General features: G+C 43.6%; 1 protein-coding gene across 6 annotated transcripts in view; it reads right to left on the reverse strand.

Moving 5' to 3' along the window:
* Nucleotides 1–1,074: 1,074 nt before the first annotated feature.
* The window catches only part of acaca (acetyl-CoA carboxylase alpha), a 30,672-nt gene continuing 7,565 nt past the window's right edge, over nucleotides 1,075–24,181 (reverse strand). For 3 of the 6 annotated variants that reach the window (XM_023418223.2, XM_023418229.2, XM_023418219.2), the window contains 41 exons: nucleotides 23,908–24,011; nucleotides 23,582–23,809; nucleotides 23,276–23,426; nucleotides 23,046–23,180; nucleotides 22,479–22,625; nucleotides 22,184–22,372; nucleotides 21,264–21,364; nucleotides 20,961–21,049; nucleotides 20,611–20,735; nucleotides 20,166–20,279; nucleotides 19,542–19,655; nucleotides 19,368–19,457; nucleotides 19,130–19,248; nucleotides 17,925–17,948; nucleotides 17,373–17,522; nucleotides 16,791–16,934; nucleotides 16,591–16,693; nucleotides 16,390–16,497; nucleotides 16,235–16,291; nucleotides 15,907–15,951; nucleotides 14,747–14,788; nucleotides 13,910–14,125; nucleotides 13,636–13,791; nucleotides 13,323–13,547; nucleotides 12,295–12,450; nucleotides 12,060–12,206; nucleotides 11,372–11,641; nucleotides 11,018–11,115; nucleotides 10,706–10,826; nucleotides 10,456–10,566; nucleotides 8,090–8,233; nucleotides 7,867–7,987; nucleotides 6,758–6,854; nucleotides 6,561–6,657; nucleotides 6,342–6,477; nucleotides 6,090–6,267; nucleotides 5,892–6,004; nucleotides 5,180–5,334; nucleotides 4,188–4,358; nucleotides 2,833–2,969; nucleotides 1,075–2,736 (listed from right to left, as the gene is read on the reverse strand). In XM_023418223.2, coding sequence (XP_023273991.1) covers nucleotides 2,613–2,736; nucleotides 2,833–2,969; nucleotides 4,188–4,358; nucleotides 5,180–5,334; nucleotides 5,892–6,004; nucleotides 6,090–6,267; nucleotides 6,342–6,477; nucleotides 6,561–6,657; nucleotides 6,758–6,854; nucleotides 7,867–7,987; nucleotides 8,090–8,233; nucleotides 10,456–10,566; nucleotides 10,706–10,826; nucleotides 11,018–11,115; nucleotides 11,372–11,641; nucleotides 12,060–12,206; nucleotides 12,295–12,450; nucleotides 13,323–13,547; nucleotides 13,636–13,791; nucleotides 13,910–14,125; nucleotides 14,747–14,788; nucleotides 15,907–15,951; nucleotides 16,235–16,291; nucleotides 16,390–16,497; nucleotides 16,591–16,693; nucleotides 16,791–16,934; nucleotides 17,373–17,522; nucleotides 17,925–17,948; nucleotides 19,130–19,248; nucleotides 19,368–19,457; nucleotides 19,542–19,655; nucleotides 20,166–20,279; nucleotides 20,611–20,735; nucleotides 20,961–21,049; nucleotides 21,264–21,364; nucleotides 22,184–22,372; nucleotides 22,479–22,625; nucleotides 23,046–23,180; nucleotides 23,276–23,426; nucleotides 23,582–23,809; nucleotides 23,908–24,011 — 5,352 coding nt within the window. In that variant the 3' untranslated portion in view covers nucleotides 1,075–2,612. The remainder of the gene's footprint in view (nucleotides 2,737–2,832; nucleotides 2,970–4,187; nucleotides 4,359–5,179; nucleotides 5,335–5,891; nucleotides 6,005–6,089; nucleotides 6,268–6,341; nucleotides 6,478–6,560; nucleotides 6,658–6,757; nucleotides 6,855–7,866; nucleotides 7,988–8,089; nucleotides 8,234–10,455; nucleotides 10,567–10,705; nucleotides 10,827–11,017; nucleotides 11,116–11,371; nucleotides 11,642–12,059; nucleotides 12,207–12,294; nucleotides 12,451–13,322; nucleotides 13,548–13,635; nucleotides 13,792–13,909; nucleotides 14,126–14,746; nucleotides 14,789–15,906; nucleotides 15,952–16,234; nucleotides 16,292–16,389; nucleotides 16,498–16,590; nucleotides 16,694–16,790; nucleotides 16,935–17,372; nucleotides 17,523–17,924; nucleotides 17,949–19,129; nucleotides 19,249–19,367; nucleotides 19,458–19,541; nucleotides 19,656–20,165; nucleotides 20,280–20,610; nucleotides 20,736–20,960; nucleotides 21,050–21,263; nucleotides 21,365–22,183; nucleotides 22,373–22,478; nucleotides 22,626–23,045; nucleotides 23,181–23,275; nucleotides 23,427–23,581; nucleotides 23,810–23,907; nucleotides 24,012–24,181) is intronic. The other 3 variants (XM_023418221.2, XM_023418224.2, XM_023418227.2) reach the window with 3 other exon arrangements.

Raw genomic sequence — 24,181 nt, forward strand, 5'->3', positions numbered from 1 at the left:
CCGCTAATTGGAATCCTGCAACTGGGTCACAGGCATTGTCTCTCAAGTGCTGTCAAGTCATTGAGACGCATGAATGTGGTATTATGGTCGCCTCAGATGCATGATTGAGTCTCTCTACACCAGGACTGATGTTGTCCCTGTTTTTACATTAACATTTCTTGCTGTTCTTTCCTTCACTTTGACCAGGAACAAAGTAGATCCAACATCAGCTTGGTTTTATTGTCACATTTCAAGTATTTCTGTTGAAGCCAACGACTGTTTCAAGACTGTTGACGCGACTTAATTTTTATTATTATTATTATCATTGTTCATGTAAATCAGCACCGGCCCACACTGTAAACTAGAGAAAGGACAGTAATCAGTTTCCTGCAAGTTTCACCTACAAACCTCTTCCCTCCACTTGAGTGGAGGAGTTGAGCAGCAACCTGAATCTGCAGTTTGTCAGTGATTAAAAGAAGAATTAGCCGCCTAGCATGCCACCACAAATGAGCAAAACCCTCTGGGAGACCAGAGAGACCAAGCAAGGCACATTTCCAATTATACTGCCAAATGACTCATTTTCTTATTGGGCCTCCTATAATTGTGGTGGGTATTGGGTGCATGCAACTCAATTTGTCTTACATATTTGTTGGTAGGACGGTAATAGAGTTGACAGAGCCAAGGGGATGATATGAATGAATGAGACAAAATAAAAAAAAAAAAGAGGGATGAGATAGATCCCTCAATATTTGTTTGATCTGTTTCATCCTCCTTAAGACTGTTGAAGTTTAACAGCCAGGAAGAAAATGCCACTTTAATCATTTGTGGATTGAGGAATGGGAAGACTATCATTTTCGAGTAATCAGAAAATGTCTCCCCAGAGTAATAGTCTTTGCTCTGACTGCTGAAATTAATGAGGCTTCCATTGATGTGATTATCTGTCCTGAGGATCGTCAATATATGAAAAATAATTGACAAATTAAATTACAGCAAATTCTTGGAAACTTGAGTTTTTGTTAAAAACACTTTCTTAGTTTTTTTTTTCCATGTAACAAAAACAGAGGTTTCAAAGTTTTTGCACAAGCAGATTCAAACTAAGTTGGGTAAGCTTTATTAAATTTGCAGACACATTTAGAGCTCATCACTGTAAATTCTTCTCCATTGTTGTACAGGAAACAACCAGTTACTTATAAAGCAACTGGACTACATGTCAACATAGGCACATCAAAGGCACAGCATTGACCATGAAGCCATTTCACATCGCTAACACATGACACAGTGACCTATAGGATTGCATTTAACATGATGGTGCCGTTTTGCTATGATTATGTTCGCTATTGTTAAAAAAAAAATCCTTTTATGATACAGTTGCCTGCTCATTGGTAACAAACTCAAAGTGGAGAATAAGTGATTCAAGCATTGTTTTCAAAAATGAATATTAAAAAATAAGTAACATTTCATATACACAAAGGTACAAACTTTAAATAGAACAGTTAATGTGGATTACAGTAAAATTAGACACGTCTGACATGTAACATACAGTAAGTCCAGTGAACAGTAGCCTTTGTTTATTCACAGATTTAATCATTAATCATCCAACTGTTGTAAATTCAAAAATATTTCTTTAGTTAAAAAAAAGAAAAAAACCCTCATCATAATAATAATTCAGAAGCAACACAATAGTTGTCAAAATAAAAGTAATAACCCAAGGCTGTTTAAACCATCATGCTATTATCCACTCTGTATAGTTCAATTATCAATTCCCATTTAAACTATTATTAACTGTATTACTGTCTGTGTTACCTGTGTGTGTGTGTGTGTGTGTGTGTGTGTGTGTGTGTGTGTGTGTGTGAACAGTTTGCAGTAAAGTGCACGTAAAGCAGCATGTGTGTGCTGAGAGAGTGAGAACAGAAGGGACAGCTGTGGTTTTGTTGTGAGGCGAGCTGCCCGTTGCTCACTGCAGGGTAACTGTGAAACAGTCGGGGTCTAAAAGGGACCTTGTCCCTGCTCCCTGCTGGGCTGTCCTGTCCAAATCTGTTATAGTGTTCCCCGTCTTTGTTCAGTAACTAAGTGCTCCCCACTCAGGAGTTTAAAACCCCCTTTTTCTTGCTAATGCCCCTCGCGATGTGTTGTCATTATGGAGCTGGTCAACAAAACGCTTGCAAATCTTAACAAGCATATGTCACGAACCAAGGTGCATTTTAAAATGACAACGTTCTACATTTACTGTGCAAACTCCAGTTCAAAAGAATGGAGGTCACTGATTATCATGGAAACATCATATCCGTTTGAGCCAACTGTATAAACATGTTATTACATATTAATCACTAGATGTTTCTTTAGTCATCTTTCAATTGCACTTGAGTAAAAATACATGGACTTATCTAAACACTAACACACACGTAAGACAATCTACAAAATGTTATAAATGATGTCAGTCATCTGAACTCTTGCTTAGTGAGAATCATTGCCAACGGTTCATCAGTAACCATCACGTCGGCTCCTCCACCCTCAGTCTCGAGCGCAGGCTCCGGTCGGAGCAGGAAGGCTGAGCCAGGCTCCTTTGGCTGTGGTTCTGGCCTGGACTGTGATTCAGCCAGGGAGGCAGGGAGGGGGGAGAGGCCAGGCTCGCATTAGGAGGAGGCCGTCTCCATAGTGGACAGAATACGGACCACCTCGGTTCTCTGTGTGGGAGAGATGTGCTGGGTCATGTGCACGATGGAATCCATGGCCACCTCTGGATTGGCTTGAACGAGGCTGAAAACAAAGAGAAAACAACGTCAGCGTGACGCAGGGAAAAGCTGGACTTCACGTCTGTTTGTCAGCTGACAGACGGAGGTAAAGACTCTTCACCTGCGAATCTGCTTGAGGATGTGATCGCGGCGGATGTACTTGATGTTCTCGTCGATGACGGACCGCGCGCCCTCCTCTTCAGCTAACTGCCTCTCCAGCCATCCCACCACCTCTTCGTTGTTGTCCCACAGATAGGCCTGAAAAATGCAGGGAGGGGGAGGAAGAGTCTCTGTGAGCCAGACTCTAGTACTTCTTATGGTGTGTGTGAAAAAATGTAATAATAAAAAACTAGGAAACAATGAAAAGTTGCATTTTAAGTATTTCATAAAACAGATAATAAATATATGTCAACAGAGGAGATGGACAGGCGTAAAGTGGAGCTGATCTGTTGACTGGACCTGATAGGAAAATTAGTATTCATGAGGGCTGGCATCTCTGATCCCAAACAAAGCCAGGCTGGAGGGCTTAGCTAAGATTTGGGGGTGGAGGGGTTTAATGGGCTCTTGCCTTTTTTATGAACAGTCCTGCTTGAGGTCCGCAAGAACATTTAATGCCCTTATTAATCATTTTTAATCTGTTTGCTTTTAATTAAGAAACAGTGTGTTGCTCTCCTATCTGCACGTGCCAGGGCTGTGATTAATTGTGGCTTAAGACAGCCAGTCCTGATTGGGATAATATATTAGCTAACAAGAGGGCCACATCTTAGGAGATCTCCAGCGCAGGGCCGCTTCATGTCACCCCTGCTGCTGGTCCCCTGAGGCTGAACCGGGCCGCGACGAACCGTTTTTATGTATCTCTGAGCGGCGTTTGTTTTCATTAACTGCCGGTCATCAGTTCATCTTTGTTTAATCACGATGATTTAACGGAGAAGATTTCTTCTTCTTCTTCTTTAACTGGTGGATAAGAGACGGAGTGTGAGGATAAAGAAACAGCCTCTGATCATTCCTGGGGCTGAGAAAGTGTAAACTGAGAACGAGCACACGTCAGATTTGAGTTCACAATGAGACATTTAATACTGGCCTGAGAGAACACAGTTATTAAGCCTCACTCAAGTACTCACCACAAACGACTGGGTATAATGATGAAAGGTTCACATTCAATCTCTCGGCTTATCAACATTTTATAACGCAAGATGTCTGGAGTCATTTTATGGTCGTTTGACTTTGTGAAACTCTTCAGTGCAAACGGCCACTTCAGCTGTGCTGGAGAAGCTGCACTAACTGACTTCTGTTTGTCGACTGACGGGAGGTGAAACAGCAGAGTAAGTGTACTGTAGATTTAAAATAGATGCAAGATGAATAAACTATAAGAGCAATGATATTTCTAATTCTAATTCTGTGTGTTGCTTTAAACTCTGAAGTCCTCAAACCTCAAATTCACAGGCTGGTAAATTCGATCAGATACATGACTTTTACCTTGACAGCTCCCTCGGCCTCCACGAACCAGCGGCGCAGCATGGCCTGGATCTGGCCGTCCGTCAGCTCGCTGTTGGCCGCTTGGATCTTCCTCTTCACCGTGTCCTCCAGCAGCAGACGCCGCAGACGCCAGTAGAAGAACTGACGGGATGTTTGCCATTCCAGGACATCCTGAGGAAGACAAAAGACGAGAATGAAGAACTGCCTTCGCCCATGTTTGAAATGCTATTAGATACATGTACATATATATGTACATGTATTTCATATTGTTAATTTAAGGTGGAATATGGATCATTTCCTTCCTGTGCCAACCCATACCTGGGATGTCACACTGAGGCAGAGCTCACTGAGGAAATGAACTGTACTAGCTGGAAGATCTGCTTTACATGTAGCTGTTTATTTTCTCACACACTCTCAGGTTCAAAAGCAACTCACACAAGATGAGAGACTCTGCTTTAAAACAAATACACTCAATGTAAAGGACTAATGATGAAGATGAATCTGTTCATTTTGTTGTGTATTTCTCAGTGGGTTTCTCTGCTGATGAACCGGAGATGAACGTACACATCAGTTAGTGCTGATCTGTAAGTCTCTCCAGTCCTTACTGTGTGTAAAAACTCCCTGACTGCCATCCATCCGTGAAACACCCTTCTGGTCATGTGAGGAAAGTGTGTGTGTGTGTGTGTGTGTGTGTGAGAGAGAGAAAGATGGGGCTGGGGAGGCACAGAATGAGATGGGGCCCGCCCGAGGCTGCTCTGTGGTTGCTAAGGTGATTGACCAGGGTCATCAGAAGATAATTATGAGGACGAATCTCACAGCCTGGTGAGACCAAACATTATTCACCGGGCAGGTGCAGCAGCAGCGAGACTGATACTCCCCTCTTGGCTTTTCAGGTGATTCACTTACACATTACGTTCACACTGCAGAAATACATGCACAAGACAGCTTTAAAAAAGATTAAAAGAAGAGAGAGAAAGAAAAATAGTTCTCACCGTGATAACGCCCTTCTCTTGCATGCGACCTGGGGTGTCATGGAGGTCTGCAAACTGCACAGCCACCTGGTGGTAGATGGGCAGGAGAAACTCCTCCCGCTCCTTCAGCTTGGTCTCCAGCTCTTTACGATCAGGGGGGCTCAGCTCTGGAGTTCCTGTTGGGAGTTTCAAAATAATACAATAAAACATCATCGGTCATATATCTGCATGTTTAACTACAGGGAAAGAATATTTTTTTGGCGTTCCCTTATAGTTCCACGTTCCACATGCAGCTGTGAGTTAACTCATTTAGCTTTTTGTTCTAGAGCACCCCCCCAAACCCCTGGCTGCTGTCACTAAAGACTGATTTCTGTCAATTCCAATCTGTAAGCCCCCCCCCCCAGTAAACCTCCATTCCACCAGTTCGCCCAAAGCAGCGAGCCCCACATGGCATCGGACCATAGTTCCTCTGAGCCCTGAGTGAAATCAATAGCCTGCTCAGGAGTGACAGAGCGCTGGTGATTGATCTGAGCAGCCTGTGATTGACACATCTCCCTGGGGGCTGCAGCGAAGATGATACAATCAGCACCGAATAAAGAACAACAGTGAAAGCACACACATGCTCCCGCCTGATATATTGCTCCTTACTACATCAAACCTACAAGTGAGAACAAAGCTGAGGGGGACAATCACCCAGAAACACCTTTAATTTGAATTGAACTGGAAGACTCACCCAGTCGTTCAGCCAAGCCCGTGTAGACCGGATCGACTCTCCTCATAGTCTTCACCAGGTCCTTCCTCCTAAACTTGATCTCCACAGTTCCTTCAGGCTCCAACACTCCACCTCTGGAGACCACAATCATTCCACTGAACTGAGCTGCTTTGATAAAGACAATTCTTAATCTGTCCTTTTTTTTTCTGTCCCACTCACCGGCTGTCCTTGTCTGCGTACATCTCCATGTGACGAGGGTTGATGGTGGGATCGATAACCACCCAGGAGCCTCCCCTCAGCTCAGCCTGCGGGGGAATATAAACCAGCACCGGCTGCTTGTATTCCCTCAGTCCATCCACAATGTAGGCCCCGAACTTCAACACCTGGTCGTACATGTCTAAGAAGGAAACATTCTCAAATGAGATGCTGAAAATAACCCAGATTGACTCATTGCTGTGGAAGCAGAAGTACCTTTCATTCCTCCAGAGAAGCCCCTCCAGTTGGCAAACACGATGAGAGGGAGGCCTTCTCGGTTCAGGTCCTTAATGGCCTGAGCGGTTTTGAAAGCAGAATCTGGGAACCACACCTGTCCCGCCTGCTGGATAATCTGGACATACACATCAGACAATCTGCATCAGTGTCTGTAAACGTCTGAATACCTGAGAGTTCAACCACCGGCCGAGCCCTTACCTTCGCCTCCGAGTCCAAATTGGCCGGATCAGCTGGGATTGACAGCTCCACTGACCTGGTTTCCACAGCAACCACTCCAGTTGGTATCCCACCCAGTCTGTGGAGAGAGGCCTTTCATCAGCACTGACATCCTCTCCATCTTATAATGGCAGGATAATGATCTATGTTGTAAACAGGGTCACAGGCGGGTCTCTTACCTGGCTCTGCCCACCACCACACTCTGAGCCCACGGCTGCATGATCTCCATGAAGGAGCCGTGGTCGAAGAATCCGTTCTGCCAGGAACCTTTTGGAGCTTTATATTCAGAGAGGAGTGAGAGCAGTGAGACAGAGAGTAGAGAGGTGAATCAGGAGAGAAGGTGGAGTTAATTACTGCCAAATGGAACTGCAACAGAAAACAAGCTTTCTACTTTTTAAAGCTGCATGCAGCCCGAGGTTGTGTGTTTTTTTTTTTTTTAACTTTGAATCTGTAATCTTGGCAGCAACCATGATGGATGACTGTATGAGGAGGCTTGCTCAGCTCTTTTACTGCCTGCACACCCTGAGAAACAAGCCCAGTCTATGAGGTTACCATTCAATTAAGCCTTGCCACTCATCACTACCAGAGACGTTGACTGGCTTCCCACACGGTCCACCAATCTCCGTGCTGTCCCAGGCTGCTGTAATTACACTGATGTGGAACCTGCTCCGTCCTAACCTGCACTGTAAAACACGCCGCATCCATTGTGGTGCTAATCGTCATGTTACCTTCAGCTCTGTGATGTTAGGCTTCACTGTTTCTCTCCTGGTTTCTTAACAGCCTCTCTCTAGTAATGAGCTGTTTCAACATTTAACCCAGCGGATATCAGGCCGAAACAGAAAATCTCTGCATTTCACATTTCACTCTACAATATCACACAAGGAGAAAAAAATGGACTGTACAACTGCTGATGAAGCATTCTGTATGTAAATGATCAGCAGAGCAAATATAGTCTGTGTATAAATCATCATCATAGTTACATACATGATATTACATAAGGCCAAACAATGTATTTTAGCACAACTCATGATATGATGCTGCTTCCCTATTGTTCATTTTTGGAATAAAGAAAGACTTAAGGATGCAAATAACAGCTGTTTTCATTATCAATTAACATTAATTTTAATATTAATATTGATTAATATTAAACAAGTCAAACTGTCTAAAAAGTGAGAACCATCGTTCTCGAAGCAAAAGTCCAAAACACAAAGATATTTAATTCATAATAGCATAAAAAGAGAGAAAAGTGTTTGAAAAGTGATATAAAGATGAAAGAGTAGCCACTGACTCTGGCTGGGACGTCCTGCTAACATCCAGCGAGGGTCATACGGAGCCTTGGTTGGAACAAACTCCACTGATCGATCTATGGGATCCTTGGCACTGAGGATGGGCACTGGACTAAATTTACACTGAGGAAAGAACATTTTTTCATAAAAAAAAAAACATGAAGGTGAGTTCACTTGAATGAATTCAGGATGCAGCTTCTTAGTACAAAACAACTGCTGGATTACCTTGGGCATGAAGGACAGCCACTGCAGAAGAGTGAAGACTCCCTCAAAGTCATCACACACAGTGCAGTGGGTCACGCCGTTGTTGTGCATGATCTGAATTCCACCAAGCTGGTTGTTCGATGTGTACACTTCTCTGCCCAGCACCTGGAGATGGACAAAGACAAAGGTGTGGATTTTACATAAAAAAGAACATCATAATATTAATAGTACTTTGATGAATAGTTTCAACATTCAGCTCATTATAAAAAAAAAAGGCCTCCATGTTTCAAACACACAGAGTCACAAACAGCAGTAAACTGTTGCCGTGTTGGTCTTGAAACTTTCTTCAAAATGAGAGCAGCAGTTTTCTGCCCAGTTGAATCGTGGGAAGATTTTCCCTGTACAAGCTTCCTCTCTCTGGCCTCCAACGGCGCCAACAGAGTTAATCTACTGTTTGTGTTGTGCAAACAGAAGGTGTCGGCACCAGGTTTCTGCTGTGTGGAGCCGTGGATCAATGAGCTCGCACACAGACGCAGACATGTCAGGCAACAGCACAGACCCTGCTTTACATTCCCCCACTGCGCTGTCAATACAGGTGATCAGCAGCCACACATCTCTCTATCGCAGCGGTCACAGGTGGGTGGCAGTACCTGCCGCTCTTCCTGGCTGTGAATTAACACTTAAATCCTCACTTCATGCTCATGCAGCGGCCGCCTCTGTACTGGCTCACACTCCCCGTCGCGTGCTTTATTCTGAATACTCTGACATGGAAGGTGCAGAACAATGTCTGCCCTCAAAACTGACTCTGCACCAACCTGAAGCCATAAAAGCTCACACCCAGCCCACCCTATTTTCATAAGCAGCTTAGAACAGGTGGCAGGGCCCTGACATTATTCCATAAAAATCAGAGAGGAGCTCAATCCTACCCTCCACTCTCACCTTTTCAGCCATCATTTACTTTCTTTATTACCATTACTGGTTATGTATCTGGCTACAAATCTAGGGCACTCTCCTAAAGCTGTCAGGAAAGCCTGCGGCCCCAAGAAACATTGCAATCACCTTGACATACACAAAACCCCGGCGCCCGCGGCCGTTGCCGGCTTCATTAAGATTCCACAGCAGAGAGAAGAGGATGGGACGTAGGAGGAGGAACAGAGGGAGATGACTGGGAGGATGAAAACGAAGGGCTAACTGGATGTAACAGCTCACTGGGGTATTTGTGCTAGTAGTTACTACCCAGTCCCCATGAAAATATAAGAGCTTTCTGGCAGCTAATGAAATGACGATCTCTGGGTGGCAGCCTCCTGCTCTCCATTAAGTTTCAGTTAATAGCCAGGAAACCACATGATAAACGAGCAGAGAAAAAAAAACAGCCCACTTCTTCCCTGTGCTGCTGAAATCACTACGAATTTCATATACACACAGGAAACAGTCGACTGCAATACATGGCCTACACAATGTAGACACTTGTCACAGACCGTTACCACGAGTCGAATCGCACAAATACAGCTGAACAACGGGGCATCTAAAAACAATTGAGCCTCCGCTGAATAGGTAAGTCATTATTGGGCCATTGACATGATTTGTCATGTTGCAATCCATCATGTAATTTGAAATGGAGTCATCTTAATTCACTGACAAGGACAGAGAATGGAAAGCAGGACAACAGGAGGTAGTGAAGCATGTAGAGACAGAGACACACACACACACACACACACACACACACACACCAACTGCATTCAGAAAACAATTTACCTCAGCAAAACTTCATTTTGATTAAAAACAAATGATATGGGTGTCCTGCATTGCAGCCTCCGGCGTGTCACTCTATTTCTATGCAAATACAACTTCATGGTTTGCTTTCAATTATTCTGCTATGAGTGGCAGGCGGGTCTGTCGCTGGGATCGGAGAGGCAATCCTAGCAGAGGAGGGAGCGAGGCAGGAGGGGGCAGGAGGAGGCCTGATCGCCGAGTTGGAACAAGCAGCGAAATCATACTACACTTTTCTAATTTCTTCTCTTTGATACATAAACACACATTTCTTCCCTGTCAAACTGGAGTTTGTGTTAATCTATAAAAAAACAAGACTGTACAGTACCAGCTACAAAAAGTTTTACACACACACACACACACACACACACACACACACACACACACACACACACAGCTCCTTTCCAGATCTGTTTGCCCTTCGTCTCATATTAGCTGCAATATTTTAATAGCCAGCTAATGAATATTTATCGTGGATTCCTCATTAAAATGCAGACGCATCAATTGTGTGAATTTCGGGACGATTCATTTGGTGCTCAGTCAGTGTTACAGCAGCTGCACGGTGCACACAAACACAACAGCAATTTAAAACACTAGAAATTTACAGATGATTTTACCTTGTTGAGTGCTCCAGCTCCAGTAAGAATAATGTGAGAGTTGTCCACCTGGATGGTTCGCTGTCCAAGCCGCACCAGATAGGCCCCAATTCCTATGGCTCGACATGTGACCTATGAGACAATCACATTTGATTCTACGTAACCAGATGTCAGTCTTTGGTCTCTAAAGATCAGACGTGTGAACAGCTCAAAGCTGAGGATGGGACTACATGTGTGTTTTTGTCCACACGTCGGCCCACTTCAGTCTCACCAGGTTCATGGTGATGATTTCCTCATAAGCCAGAGAGGATTCTCCAGCGATCATCCCAGACCCCTTCAGATTCTCCACACCCAGCCCTTCATCCTTCCCAATGATGTCAGTGATCTTGTACCTGCATGACAACACATACGTTCACTCAGAGCCAGACATGACCCTCCAGCAGCTTTCGTGTCTGCGGTGACCTCTACTGCACTCTTTAATCTGCAGAGTCACGCACACTCACTGGTACTGGAGCAGCTGCAAGATTCATTTCCTCACCTACAAAGTTAAGTATCTTAATATGCAATAAAAGAAATGATCTACCTGGATTCTCCCTCATCCTCCACATGTTCACAATGCACAGAGTTCAGGGCTGAAACCTTTTTGTAATCCTGAGGTGTGAGGTAAAGATACTTGAAACCCTGCAGGAAAAAATCAACAGAAAAAAGAAAAGAAATCAAATACCATAATAAAGAAATACACAGACACATGAACCAAAGCCACCAGGTGGATGTCTGAAGTAGTGACATCCACCATTGATTATAAGTAAAATAAAAGTATTGTGTTTTTGAAATATTGAGTTAGTGAATTTTAGGTCACAACATTTAAAACTATTTATAACATTTTGTAGGGGAGCCCTTAATGACTGTGTTATGTGATTGAGTTCTGCTGGCTGACCTTGTAAGGGTCTGCTGGATCTTGCCAGGCCACATGGAACATGTGTCTGATTTCCTCTGCCAGCCCAATGCGGGCGCCACTGTTGGCTGCGATGTAGATTCGCGGGATGCCGCTCTCTCGTGCCATCTCTGAGGCTCGCAGGAACAACACGTCCTCCTGGGGCCCGAATGAACCGATCTTGTGTGTGATGTCGTTACTTATGACGATGATCTCGCGTCCCGCTGGATACTCTGGAGTTCGCAGGGTCATCCGCCAAGCCACCATACCAATCTTGACAGACAGAGCAGCGGCACGTTTACATGAGAAATGCTGATGATCTATATCTGTTGTATCATGAATATACTGTAATAACTCTATTTAGATTTTATAGTTTTGAGGATGAATGAGCAGCTGAGAATGAAATGTTCCATATGTCATGCTCTCAGCACTGATTTTAATAAGATCACTAGACACAGGTATCAGTGCACTTTCAATGATGCATCAAGTTTTCCCACTCAACAATAAAGTCTTGAACAAGCACTCAACAACACAGACAAAGAGACACAGAGACACCTACAGAGTGAAAAGGAAACTACACGTTGGAAAAGGAGGTGGACATAAAGAAACGGGTCATGTCAAAGTAAATGGATATTATTTAAACTATCTATTTTTTTTATCTATATTCATGTGTCCGACTAAGAAAACTGACCTCGTTGCCCCCTGGCAGTCGGTTCATCTGCACCAGCTGACCCTGGGCATCCAGAACCAGCTCTGTGAAGGTGAGCAGCTCAGAGGGAAGAGGGCATTTGGGCAGGTGGGCAAAGGCCTGGCTTGAGTGCCACAGCTTTTTCAGAGCCTGGGAAAAGAAATGAATGAGTCAGAATAAAGTTATAAATGATTCAGTATTTGTAAGCAGAAGCTAAGCACAATGGTGAAGACTGCACCTGTCTGAACATCTCTGGAAAGTCATAGACGTAGGTGGTGCCCAGAGACTGCGCCTGGAAGCGCTTCGACTGCAGCAGGTCCTTGGTGACATATGGTGTGTTGATGAGCATCCCATGCAGTGGTCCCTGTTTGTCTCCATATGCCTGGAACATGATCTGAACAAAGAAGAGAGAGAGTCACTTTCTACATAATCTGATTCTGTAACAACCTCGGGATTAACGTAAACAAAAATCAGGATTTAGAGCAGGATGGGGATGATGGTGATTATGATGATGATGGTGATGATGAGAATGATCGTGATGAGCATTTCTCATTTCCACTGATACGACATTAAGTCATACAAAGCATATGATGTAACAATCCCTTGTTCCATACACAATCACACAGACATAGTCAGGTGTTAAAGAATAACAGGAAGTGGTGAACATCAGACAGACATGACCATCAGATTCTGAGAGCTGCAGTGATTTAACTGTCAGTATGTTTCTAGAAAGCATTTCCAATCACATGTTGAAGTTGAACATCTTAATAAAGCTCAACAGCAGAAACACTCCACACTGTTATTACTGCAGGAGATGCAGCTCGTTCTTCAATCTTCACATTCACTGTTGTGGATCTGATAAAGTCACCACCAGCAAAGTGAAAAATAATATGTGAAATGTGGACCAGAATAATGAGCCTTTAATGCTCCATGTTGGTACTTCCTGTTCAACATTCACTTACTAGTGAATGGATGATAGTGATGATGGAGGGATGACGGATAAAGTGAACTTACCTGATCAGCTGTGAGAAGAAACATATTACTGGAGGAATTGTCCACCAGGCAAAGGGCAAGACTCCATACTGGATCTCTACTTCACATCAGTAAACCTTAAAGACACTTTAATATTCTACTGAGTAAAAAAACTCCATCTTTAACTTTAAGAGAGGTGAACTCTGTAAGCTGAGGGTTCCACGATGGAGCTGAAGCCCTTTGCCTGCGACTGGACAATACGTAGATGAGATGGAAGATGTATGAGTGCCCCACCTGTCGGTCTTTGGGCCCCACCTGTCCCGTTCGGGAATCAGTGACCTCCTTGTACAGGCTGATGTCCAGGTAGTAGCCTGATTCATTGGTAAGAAAGAGGCGGATGGGGATTTGCTTTCCTGTCGGAGTCAGGCGGATGTTAATTTTCAGTTCAGCCTGCAGGACGCGCAGCTTCCACAGACGGCTGCCGTAACGCATCACCATGGAGCGCACCGACTCCTCAATCTGAGGTTTGTAGAGGAATCAAGTCATGAGTAAGATGTGAGCTGTGGTCAGTGTTAGACACGTGTATGTGTATGATTATCTCACAAACCTTTGACGGGTCCATGATGACTGTCGGGACAAAGTTCAGGAAGATATGGTTACAGTCAGTTCGTACAGTTGTGTTGTTGAAAGCCACCTCCAGTTCATCCATGGCTTCCAGCAGCAGACGCTCTGCCTCATTGTGAAGGTACTCAAAAGAAGCTTCCTGGAGAGGGAACAGAGTAAAGACAGGGGTCAGGGGTGAATCCCAAAGCTCGAACAATATACTGAAAAATCATCCATATAAAACAAAATGTCTGTTAGTTGGTCTTTTGAATTCTCACCTTTGTCACCAGATCAGAGTGGCGGATAATGGCTCTCACAAAGAAGCGGTAGTCCGTGACCTCTGTGCCCACCTCCACACGGGCTGCACCCAGGTACAGGTGCATCTTGTGGTTGGCACACGGGATGGCGGTCAGGGCGAAGTTGCGCATGCGGTTGAGCTCCAACTGGAAAGCTAGTGCCGGCTCCAAATGACGATAGATCCTGTCCTCCTCAAACTACAGAGACGAAGGCAGGACACAATCTCAAACAGCAACACCACAACATTTTGAAATGAGTTTGTTCACAGACTTTCCTGCTGATTGTTTTTTTGAAGTTAGATTTCCCTGCCATCATCTTTTCCATTAACAGAAGTAGCTCAAATTGGCAATTTCAGGAGCACTGGGTTGATACACAAGCATGAAGATGCCTGTGAGCCACACACTGTATTAAGTAAATGAAATCACGGGCAATCTCGGTCTGTGAAAGCTGCTAATGGCTGTCATTTCTCTTAAATGGGAGAAATAATTAGAGTTCATTACTTTAATGAGTTTTGGTGGTGTCATTGTAGTGAAACTATCGGGGTAACAGAGAGGAAGAGACACCACTGATTGCGACAGAGTCAAATTCAACACTGCCAAAGGGGATGGAAAGTTGTTTGTGATAACCGCGGCACGTTTTCAAGCTGTTTCCCAGAAAAATCCATCAATCTGTTGAACATCTGTCGACATAAAGGTCTGTATATATATCCCTTCATCTCTTTAATACAAAGTGTTAACTTCTGCGCGACCCAACGCCACTGTGGCCGTCAAAACAAATCTTTTGAGTAAAGGTGATGTGACACCCAGTCCGACACTCACCTTGTCTCTGGCACGGAATGTGAAAAATTTGGGGAATTCTCTCTGTGTGGAAAAGAGTGAGACAGAAAACAGAAAGAAATCAACAACGTTTCTGTAACAGAAACCTCGACTGTAAATATGTTAACAAAACCAAATCAGTTAGAACACACAGCAGGTGGAAATAAGCTCTTCTGGGCTTTGCTTAAATTGCTACATGACTAAGTCTGGAGTATTAAGCAGTGATGATCAGGACCTTGCTCTACGTTCAGTGGGCCCTAATCGCCTTGACTGCTGGAATCACTGTGTATTCACTCACATAATAATGCTAATAGGCTACATATATAAAGCACCCCTCACTTTGCTAATGAATAAAACATTTCCTTTTTTTGCAGAGACGTGTGATCCTCTGAATAACGGCCGGCAGCCCTGTTTGACGTTATCAGGTGAAGTGTCCCACTTGCCAAAACAATGGCAGACCGATTGGAGATGCTCTCATCAACTCACAGCCTACGTGATGATGAGAGAACTGCAACAGCACACACACACTGGACACCTCCACAGCTGTGATTTGACACTGTGATTACACATCATATTCACTCTCCACAATATGTGAACTGAGAAAAAAAAAAAACATTTTAGGGTGGGTGCACAAGCTACTACAAAAAAACCTGCATGTAACAAGGGCCACATAATGACAGTGACACCAGTTAGCATGATTTGCTCTCATCACAGGCTGTTACCATCCAAAGAGAAATCAAAGCCTATTGTTAAAATGACAGCAGAGAACTTATCAAAACCAAATCCTGTCCTAAATCCCTATCATTACGGCTTTCACCCACATTTTAGTGTGTGTTCTGTTTATACTGGGTCAAACCTGGGTAAACCTGGATAAATACTTTCTGGTTTGGTAAAACACAATCAGCTGCCATGGCCGGGGGTTCAGTTCCTACATGGCTTTAATGACATATTTAAACTGCGGCTCATAAATAAATTAATCTGTCGCTTAACCAAACATTTATTGATTGGGGACAATAAGCTTCGTTTAAATCGAGGAGCTGCCCAGCTCTACACTGGTGGGCCTGTTTCAACTGTTTTTACAAAAAGCAAATCTATCGACACTTCTCCAGTAAATCAAATCAAAGAGGCACCTGTCCTCATTTCCTTTGTCTTCCTTTACTTACATGAAACCTTTGGTCCACCTCACAGTTGACTTGCTTCCTGAAATCCTGTCATCATAAATGCAGCAAAAGCAAGGCATGCAGGAAGAGATACAGAGACAAACAGGAGAATAAGCTAAATTTCAAATGCAAATTATTACAATTACCACAGTAATGTCATTCCATGTAAACATGCTCATGAAGTATTAGTAATTACAATAAGAAAGATGGACATTGGTTCATTTGTAACACTTTGACATGTGCTATTCAGAACTACTGAATAGGTGACATGCACGGCAGCAAATTGTGAAGACAGGTAGCTGATTTAGTGACGGAGGTAAAGGATGCTCACCTTCTGAGCCACGAGGAAAGTTAGCCTTCGGATGCCGTGTTCAAACAGCAGGGATTTCTGGGATTGATAAGAAAGTCAAATGTCAGAATGTGAAAATCTTTCTGAATCGTCTCAAACATTTAAATTTCTCTGCTGTTGCTGTGGACGGCTCCCACCTTTGACTGAGTGAACTCCCGGAACATGGCCGCCAGGCCGTCGTCATCGATGTCGCTGTCCGTCTTTATAGCCACGTTCAGGATGTGGATGGGCTCCTCCAGAATACTCTGGGTGACAAAGCAAATAGACGTTTCATTCCAACATAAACAGTCACACAGGTCCTGACCAGACTGTGACCATCACAGGTCTGCTCTCATCACCTTGTTGTCCTCTTCACCGTACAGGACGGGATTACCTCCCTCTGGGAAGGTCGGACTCGGGGGTGGAGAGTCGGAGAAGCAGCTCAACACGTCTGTAATGTTCCTGTAAATGAGGAAAATCACAAATCCCATTAATCACACTTGTGATATTTTCTTCACCTACAAACAAGATGAATGTAAGTTGAGGGTTAGAGACTGACCTGGTGAACTCCTGGAAGGAGCGGAAGGAGACCATGGCTCCCATGCGCTGACAAGGAGGTGTAAAAGATGTGTCAAGCAGAACATCACTCACGCTGGCTACATGCACCATGCCGTAGTGGTTCAGGTTGGATGAGAATGACATCCTGAGGTGTTGACAGAGAGAGTGTGATTATGGGAATCTGCCATAACACTAGACTGACAATGTAAAGATGTCCCCCATCCACCTTTGAGAACCTCACTGCAGTTTTAATCCCTCTGCTTTTTTGCAGATGGATAATAATGTGTATGAAAACATTTAAGTATAAAAACTGAGTGAGGTTCGAATTATAAAAGCAAATAGTAACAAAGTTCCACCATGACAAGTGAACACAGTGAAGCAGTGCAGTTTTTGATAGACCACGTTAGTTGAATTAAAACAAAGAAAATATTCCTGTCACAGGAACAAGGAAACTTAAATCCACCAGGAAGACCCTTTAAAAGATTCACAGGTTTCATTTTGTTGGTTGTTAGTCCTTTGGATTGTAGGAAGTCGTCCCAGAAGACACACCCACCAAAAACACTCGAGAGGTTTTGTGTCAAACCTGTCCACAGTTTCCGACTCTGAGACATTTTTCTTCTCTGCATTATCATCCTTAGATTTACTCTCTTGAGCTTTAAGGTCCTGGGGTTTAGTTTCCTGAAATCTAGTGTCCACGACTTTTACAAGGTCCAGGATTGGAGCAGACATTTTCCTGGCAGGACGGTCACAGGTTTCAGTTCAGGAGATTTGGACTCACGTACATTAAATTACCTTACCCCCACATTACATCCCAAATTATTCAAAATCTATGAGGCACAAACACACACAAACACACAGAAACACACACACAGACTGAAATGTTTGACACAGAGGCTGAATGCCAAAGGCCATGCTGTTGTCAGTGACATTAAGAAACATTGTGCTCATCAACCAGACGACTGTCCAGCTTCATTTCGGGAAATTTAAAAAGCACCGAACAGTTAGATAACCAAACAACTTGTTGACTTAAATCATCAGATGAATTAATATTTTTAATGAATTACTGCTTTGACCATGCGGCTAGCTAGTCTACAGTCACTAGTAGTCTATGCAATAAAAAGAATGTTTACAATACCTGTTTAGAGTGGGGATGTTCCCTCTGCAATCAAACAACATTGATTACTAAGTGGTTAGTGGCAGGCATCAGAGAAGAAGACAGTCAAGGTGTAGCAATGTGTGTGTGTGTGTGTGTGTGTGCGTGTGAGGATATTGAGAATATCTTTCTAGCGACAAACACACATTTCACTTCCTATCTGCTCCCTTTACAACATGCGTCATGAGATCCTGCGGCCTCTTGTCCGGAGTTACACTCTGAACAAAGACCCAGGATCATCACTCCCAACATGAAGGTTAAATCAGACACATTAAATCACAAGCATGCAATGAAATGAGTGTGTAATGGCATCCACAGGACTTCTACCACTAACTGCATGAACAAGCCGAACCCAACGGAGCAGAAAAGATGATAATACAAGCACTGCGAAGCAACATCAGGCACATTACACAGAAACATACAAACATTCACTCACAGAAAAACCAAACACAATCACACAGGTCGGATGCAGAATATGGGTGCAACAGAAATGCCACAGCACTGTGTCAGTCACAGGCTTTTTTTCAAATGCTAAGCATGTACAACACAAATCCAGAGTCTGTCTCTGGTTTCTCTCTGATTCTCAAGTTTAATATGAAAAAAAGATGAATTTTTCTTTTCCTGGACTTACGAGGAAGAGTAACTGACATGAGACTCTTGAGGCTGGGAGCGTTGCTGCTCATGGCACTCACACTTTTCACAAACCAAGAAGAAGTATTTTCAGTCTTGCAAAATACCTTCTTTTGCACATGAGGAGCATTTTACATGGAGAGCAACGATGAACAACGACAGAGCCGTGAGGGTGGGAGAGGAACCGTGGCACCATGGAGGTTTCTAGGAGTTGGAGTGATATGTTTTGTGTAGCCACCAATGCTACAAACACCTACACAATGGAATAATGCAGTTGTCTATGGAAATAGACAGATACAAGAATAGAGGGAGCCACCAATCGATGCTGCTAATTCTGAGGAACACGGCAGTGAAGACAGCTGCTAAGATCAATTAACATAAAGCTGTGACCAAAATATACTGTGAGGCCAGCATCACTTCCACCAAGGGAAAATTCTACATATTGTAAATATTGATTCCTGTCCACAGTGCCATTTTGGGGGTGGGAGGGGTGGGTGGAGCATGACAGGTGATGCACAGCACGTGAGCATTGTGGCCATTTTGTGTGTGTGTGATACCTGTTGGGATGCGAGGTGGGGAGCATGAACTGGAACTCTACTATGCACGTGTTGTCCTTCAGCTGTCGATGTTGAACGCTGTTGAGCTCATAGGCGATGTACGCCCTGCGCACGTAAACCTGCAGGTGTTGGAGCAGAAACCACAGAAAATATCAGTTAGACGTGAGGCGACTGCAGTTTTCATTAAAATGAATTAAGGGCAGATTGATTTGTCGACTGACGTCATTGTTGGTCTCACCTCTAGAGCCGCCATCCTGACCACCTGATTGCTGTGGTAGAAGAAGTTGGGCAGAACATCAAAGATGGATGTCTCTGAAAGGATCAATTTCTAGAAAAACAAAAAGGAGAATTAGCCACTTTTCAGAACATTAGATAAAGCTGACGACTTCTGGTCATGTCCTTTAGTATCTACCTGCAGGTTCTCGATGCAGAACTGGTGTCCATACATGTCAATGGCAGAGAGGAAGATGGACTCCACCTGGTTGTGTCGTAGCTCATAGGAGGGAAGGTGGGAAGCTATCAACACCTGGGTGATGCAAACAGTTCTTCTTTACACATCCAGTTACATTTTGTGACATACTCTCTGTGCAGTTTCAGTTCCACCTTTAAAATCTTTACGAACATGACAGACCTTTAGATCTCATTTTGCCAATAACAGTGAATATCAGTGTCACCTCCCTGCCACAGTGGAGGGTGGACAGTGACATCTGGTGGTAAAAATCTCACCATGGATCATGGAGAAGAGTAGATGTTCAGTAACTTCCCTATCTGATCCACCTCTGCATACTCAGTGAGTTAAGCCTATCAACATTTTTACTACCTGAACAAAAGACGCTTTAACCAAAAGAATCTATAATTTATATATATACAAATATTATCTGCTTTCTAATTTAAGCAGGCACACATTAATATTCTTCCTGCTGACAATACATTATCATATATGTACTTTTTAGCTGTTACTAAATGTTGGATATTGAGCCTTTTCAGTGGAATTTCAAATACATTCATCAACCACAACGATGAGTGAACATCTGACCTGCCGAGCACGCAGGGCCACCTTGGCGTTGGTCGTCTTGCTGAGCTGAGTCAGTTCAGTCAAGATGGCCATCAGCTCATCTGTCAGTGTTGGGTCACGGCCACACAGCTGGTCCTAGACACAAGAGATTACATGTTTGGTTTGACACTTTAATAATATATACACACATGAATGTTCTCTCTCTCTCTATATATATATATATATATATATATGCAAAAGTGACATTATATTTACTGAGTAACAAAGGAATGTCATCATAACAGCATCATAAGAATTTAATAATTTAATTTTTTGTTTTATCCAACACTTCGTATCACACATTGCTAATGCTTAAACATATTATACATAAAAAAGACAATCATCATAACCATCATTAAAATGTTACAGAAGGAAAAGTCTTGACAGGGAAGTCTGTCTCCATCAGTCAGTCAGAGAGGACACTTACGATCAGCATTGTAACCAGCAGGTTCTTCTTGGTGACTTGAGCGTGGGAGAAGATGTAGTTGAGCACGTTGGCCATGTCGCCTTTGTTTTCCTCACGCAGTGCAAACACACATTTGTCGTAGTGTCCTGTTGACAAGCCAACACATACAGTATGAGCTGTGAAGTGCAGTCACACATGCTGAGGAGTTTATTGTGAAAGAGCGCCACCAAAGGGAGAGAGTGAGTAAATGCAACTGTTCTAAAAATCTCCGCAAAAGTTCAAACCAAGGCTAGTTACTCCTGCATGTTGAAACATGTCACCATTATGAAACCTCGAAACCAGTAAGGCAGAGTGTTGCCCCCGTTCCTCACCGTTCTGAAACTGGATCTCTACTTTCAGGTACTGTCTGAGCAGGTCCATCACCACTGCCTTCATGTGACCTCGGATGCCACTGCGATACCTGTTGGAGAGGAAGAACAGAAGAAGAATGAAGAACTGAACGAACTACAAAGTGTCTGTGGATCAGGAGATCCAGTGACAAGGAAAACAACCAGTATACAGCAAACACAGTACATCTCTGTTACAGTGTCGGTGCAATCTGTCACTTTCGGTCACACTCAGTGATCACTGTGTCAAACTTCTCATCATGTTGAGATGTAGAGTATGAAACTCACTTCTGCACCAGCTGAACAATGCTCTGTGTGTTCATGAAGAAGACTTCTCTCTCTGACTTCTTGTTAAGAGTAGCAGCATGGCTGTCCAGGATGTTTGCAATCTGGAAACACAGGAGATAAACCATATAAGCATTTAATCCCAGCAACAGTGCAGACTCATAAATACATTATAATCCCTGTAGCACCGCGGACCTCTGTGTTAGCTGGTTCTCGATACGTCCAAACTGTGCACAGGATCCAACAGAGAACGTCAGATACTAACTGGGCGTGAGATTCGTCATAAAAATTAGTAAAATATCATTAGAGGTGTGTGACGGCACCTTTTCACTACGACTCACATTATTGTGCTGAACTGTTTTTGCTTTTTATGAGTTATGCAGGAAAATCACCTTCATAAAATATGCACAAATATCAGAGTCCAAAATGTTTCACAAGTAATAGCAAATCAAATCCAGACATCTTTTCTCATTACAGATTTATACTGAATAAATATTACACAATTCATCACACACACACACACACACACAGTGAGACTTGCCTTTCACCCTTTTACTAAGACAAGTATTTTGAAATCATTTGTTTGCACAAGAAACAAAAGTCAAGCAGGTCGACACAGTATTTTTCTGCTGACTGAAACTCACAGTGTAACTGGGCAACACTGTGGGGATCATACTGTCAAAGTAACAGCTAACTTCTTTTAAAAGAAAGAAACCGATGGAAAATATTTCTACTTTACTGTAGAAAAGTGGCATCATCAGAAATGTACTATATATTTACACATGACCAGTCACCAGGGTTATAATGAAAACCAAATGTTGTTATTGCTGGCACAGAAAAGAACAGAGAGTTACTTTGAGTGTAGCTGACGAGGTATTCTGTGTGAGTGTGTTAGCCTGGTGTGTGCATGAGTTATGGGTCACCTGCTGGCTGGGGAACTGGCAGAGCACAGACGTGATGTTGCTGGCATACTGAGCCATCTCCTTCTTGATTGCCTTCTCCACAGCGGGGGGGATGCGGCCCGACACGCTAGTCATGATGTCTTGTAGCTCCAACAGTGGTAAAGAGGGGTCGCGCATGGTTTTCATCAGCCGTTCCACCCATTCCTTCAACTAGCCAAGACACAAGAGGCACACGGTTTGTTTAAAGACACAGCTTCAAGTTGGGGGGGGTGTTGGTGTTGGTGTCAGCATGCACCCAGAGTGTATGAATTCTCACCTTAGCACTGAAGAAAGGCTCAGGAAGACAGTAGCCGTTCATGATGTGAACGAGGTGGTCGAGTGTGTTGTGGAAGACTCTGTGTAGCTTCTCTCCTCTCAGAGCTACTGCCTGGATAGAAGGCAGGGCCCCTGTGTGCAGCTCTGCCTACAAGACCAATGCAAATACTTATAATACAGTCCATCATGTTGCACATATGCCATTGTTTCACAGACGCTGTAAATGATGTGGTACAGTAGGAAGTAGTGGCCATACTGTGAAACACACGAACTAGCACCTCTCAATGTAAGCTGAAGAAACCTGCAGTTACTGATTCATCATACAAGGAAGAAGTCCAAACTGTTTGATCCTCTGAGGGCAGTTACCTAATGAGTAGTGACACATTCACCAGCAGTGACTCCTTCTATAAGTCTGCCTCCTGACATCAGCTGTGACACAGATTATTGAGCCTGCCTCTTGAAGTTTTGACTTCATGAATTCACTTGTCTTGAATGTAAATGAACTCACACAAGCAACAGATATATCTATCAAAGTAAAGTCACTACATGAAGTGACATCATGACGCACCTGTTGCACTCTGCTTGGATCATCCAGCTGCAGCTTGGCAATGACGCAGCCAGGCTCCAACGCTGCTCCGGACCTCTTCACGTAGTGGATACAACCAGACTCTGCAGCTGTAAGGGTCATCACCATCTTCATCACCTGCAATTTAAAAGCATCAGTTTATCTATACAACCCCCCCAACAAAAACAAAGTGAGTTTAAACTGACTCCATCTTTCCTGTGGACATACTGTACCTCTATCTCAGCGTAGCACTGGCCAGAAAACACATGTCCGCCGTCCTCCACTGTGTACTGAATGATTTTTCCTGCTGATGGAGAACGCAGCAGAGAAGGATCATTCTCCTTTTCAAAGACGCACGTCTTGTTCCCAATTGTGATGCGATACCTGAAAGGTAAAAAAAGAGACTTTATTTTACAAATTCGATTTATAACCTTGCAGAAATCCAGATGTGAAATTTGTTTGTCTTTTAATTTATTTTCATTCTATCCTGAGGAGGAGTTAGACCTAAATTAGTCATTATGATTTCAGTTCTCTCTTACCTGTCCACTTCCTCCTTCATGTAGGTGGTGTAGCTGCTGCCATCATAGGACAGCAGAAGACCTCCGTCACTGAGCCGATGGACGTCCACCTCAGCTGAGGAGTTGTTCATGATGACCACGTAGGAGTTGGGAGACTGGCGTGTCACTGTCAGGACGTACTTGGTACCTTCATAGATCAGCTCCACATCCACAGTATTGAGTAGTGTGTGTGCTGGCAGCACCTGGCCCCTGGGTGGAGAGAAGAGTGTCTCATGTTTTCTATTCAAAAACTGAATTTGTTTTTTTCCTGCTTCACACTGATCACTACAAGATGCCATATTTATTACCTTTCCAGAGAGTGCAGGAAATTGGACACACTGTTCCTTAGATTTACATCTGCCACATGAAGAGCCCCACTCACAATCCCCAGCATGGTGTCGGGACGCTCCGCCTGCACACAGCAAACACAAATCATCTAAGATTCAAACTGCACGGTGCCAGGAACATAAACCTCAAGGCTTTTATAATTATCTCAACATTGAGTGTTGTGTGGTTTCAGCACTGATATCATCATATGGATTAGATCATTATAGTTTTCTCAAAGAGCATCCAGTGGCCACA

The sequence above is a fragment of the Seriola lalandi genome, unplaced genomic scaffold (assembly GCF_002814215.2).
Source record: "Seriola lalandi dorsalis isolate HSWRI2012SDOR001 ecotype SW California unplaced genomic scaffold, Sedor1 jcf7180002054581, whole genome shotgun sequence".
Lineage (NCBI taxonomy): Eukaryota > Metazoa > Chordata > Actinopteri > Carangiformes > Carangidae > Seriola > Seriola lalandi.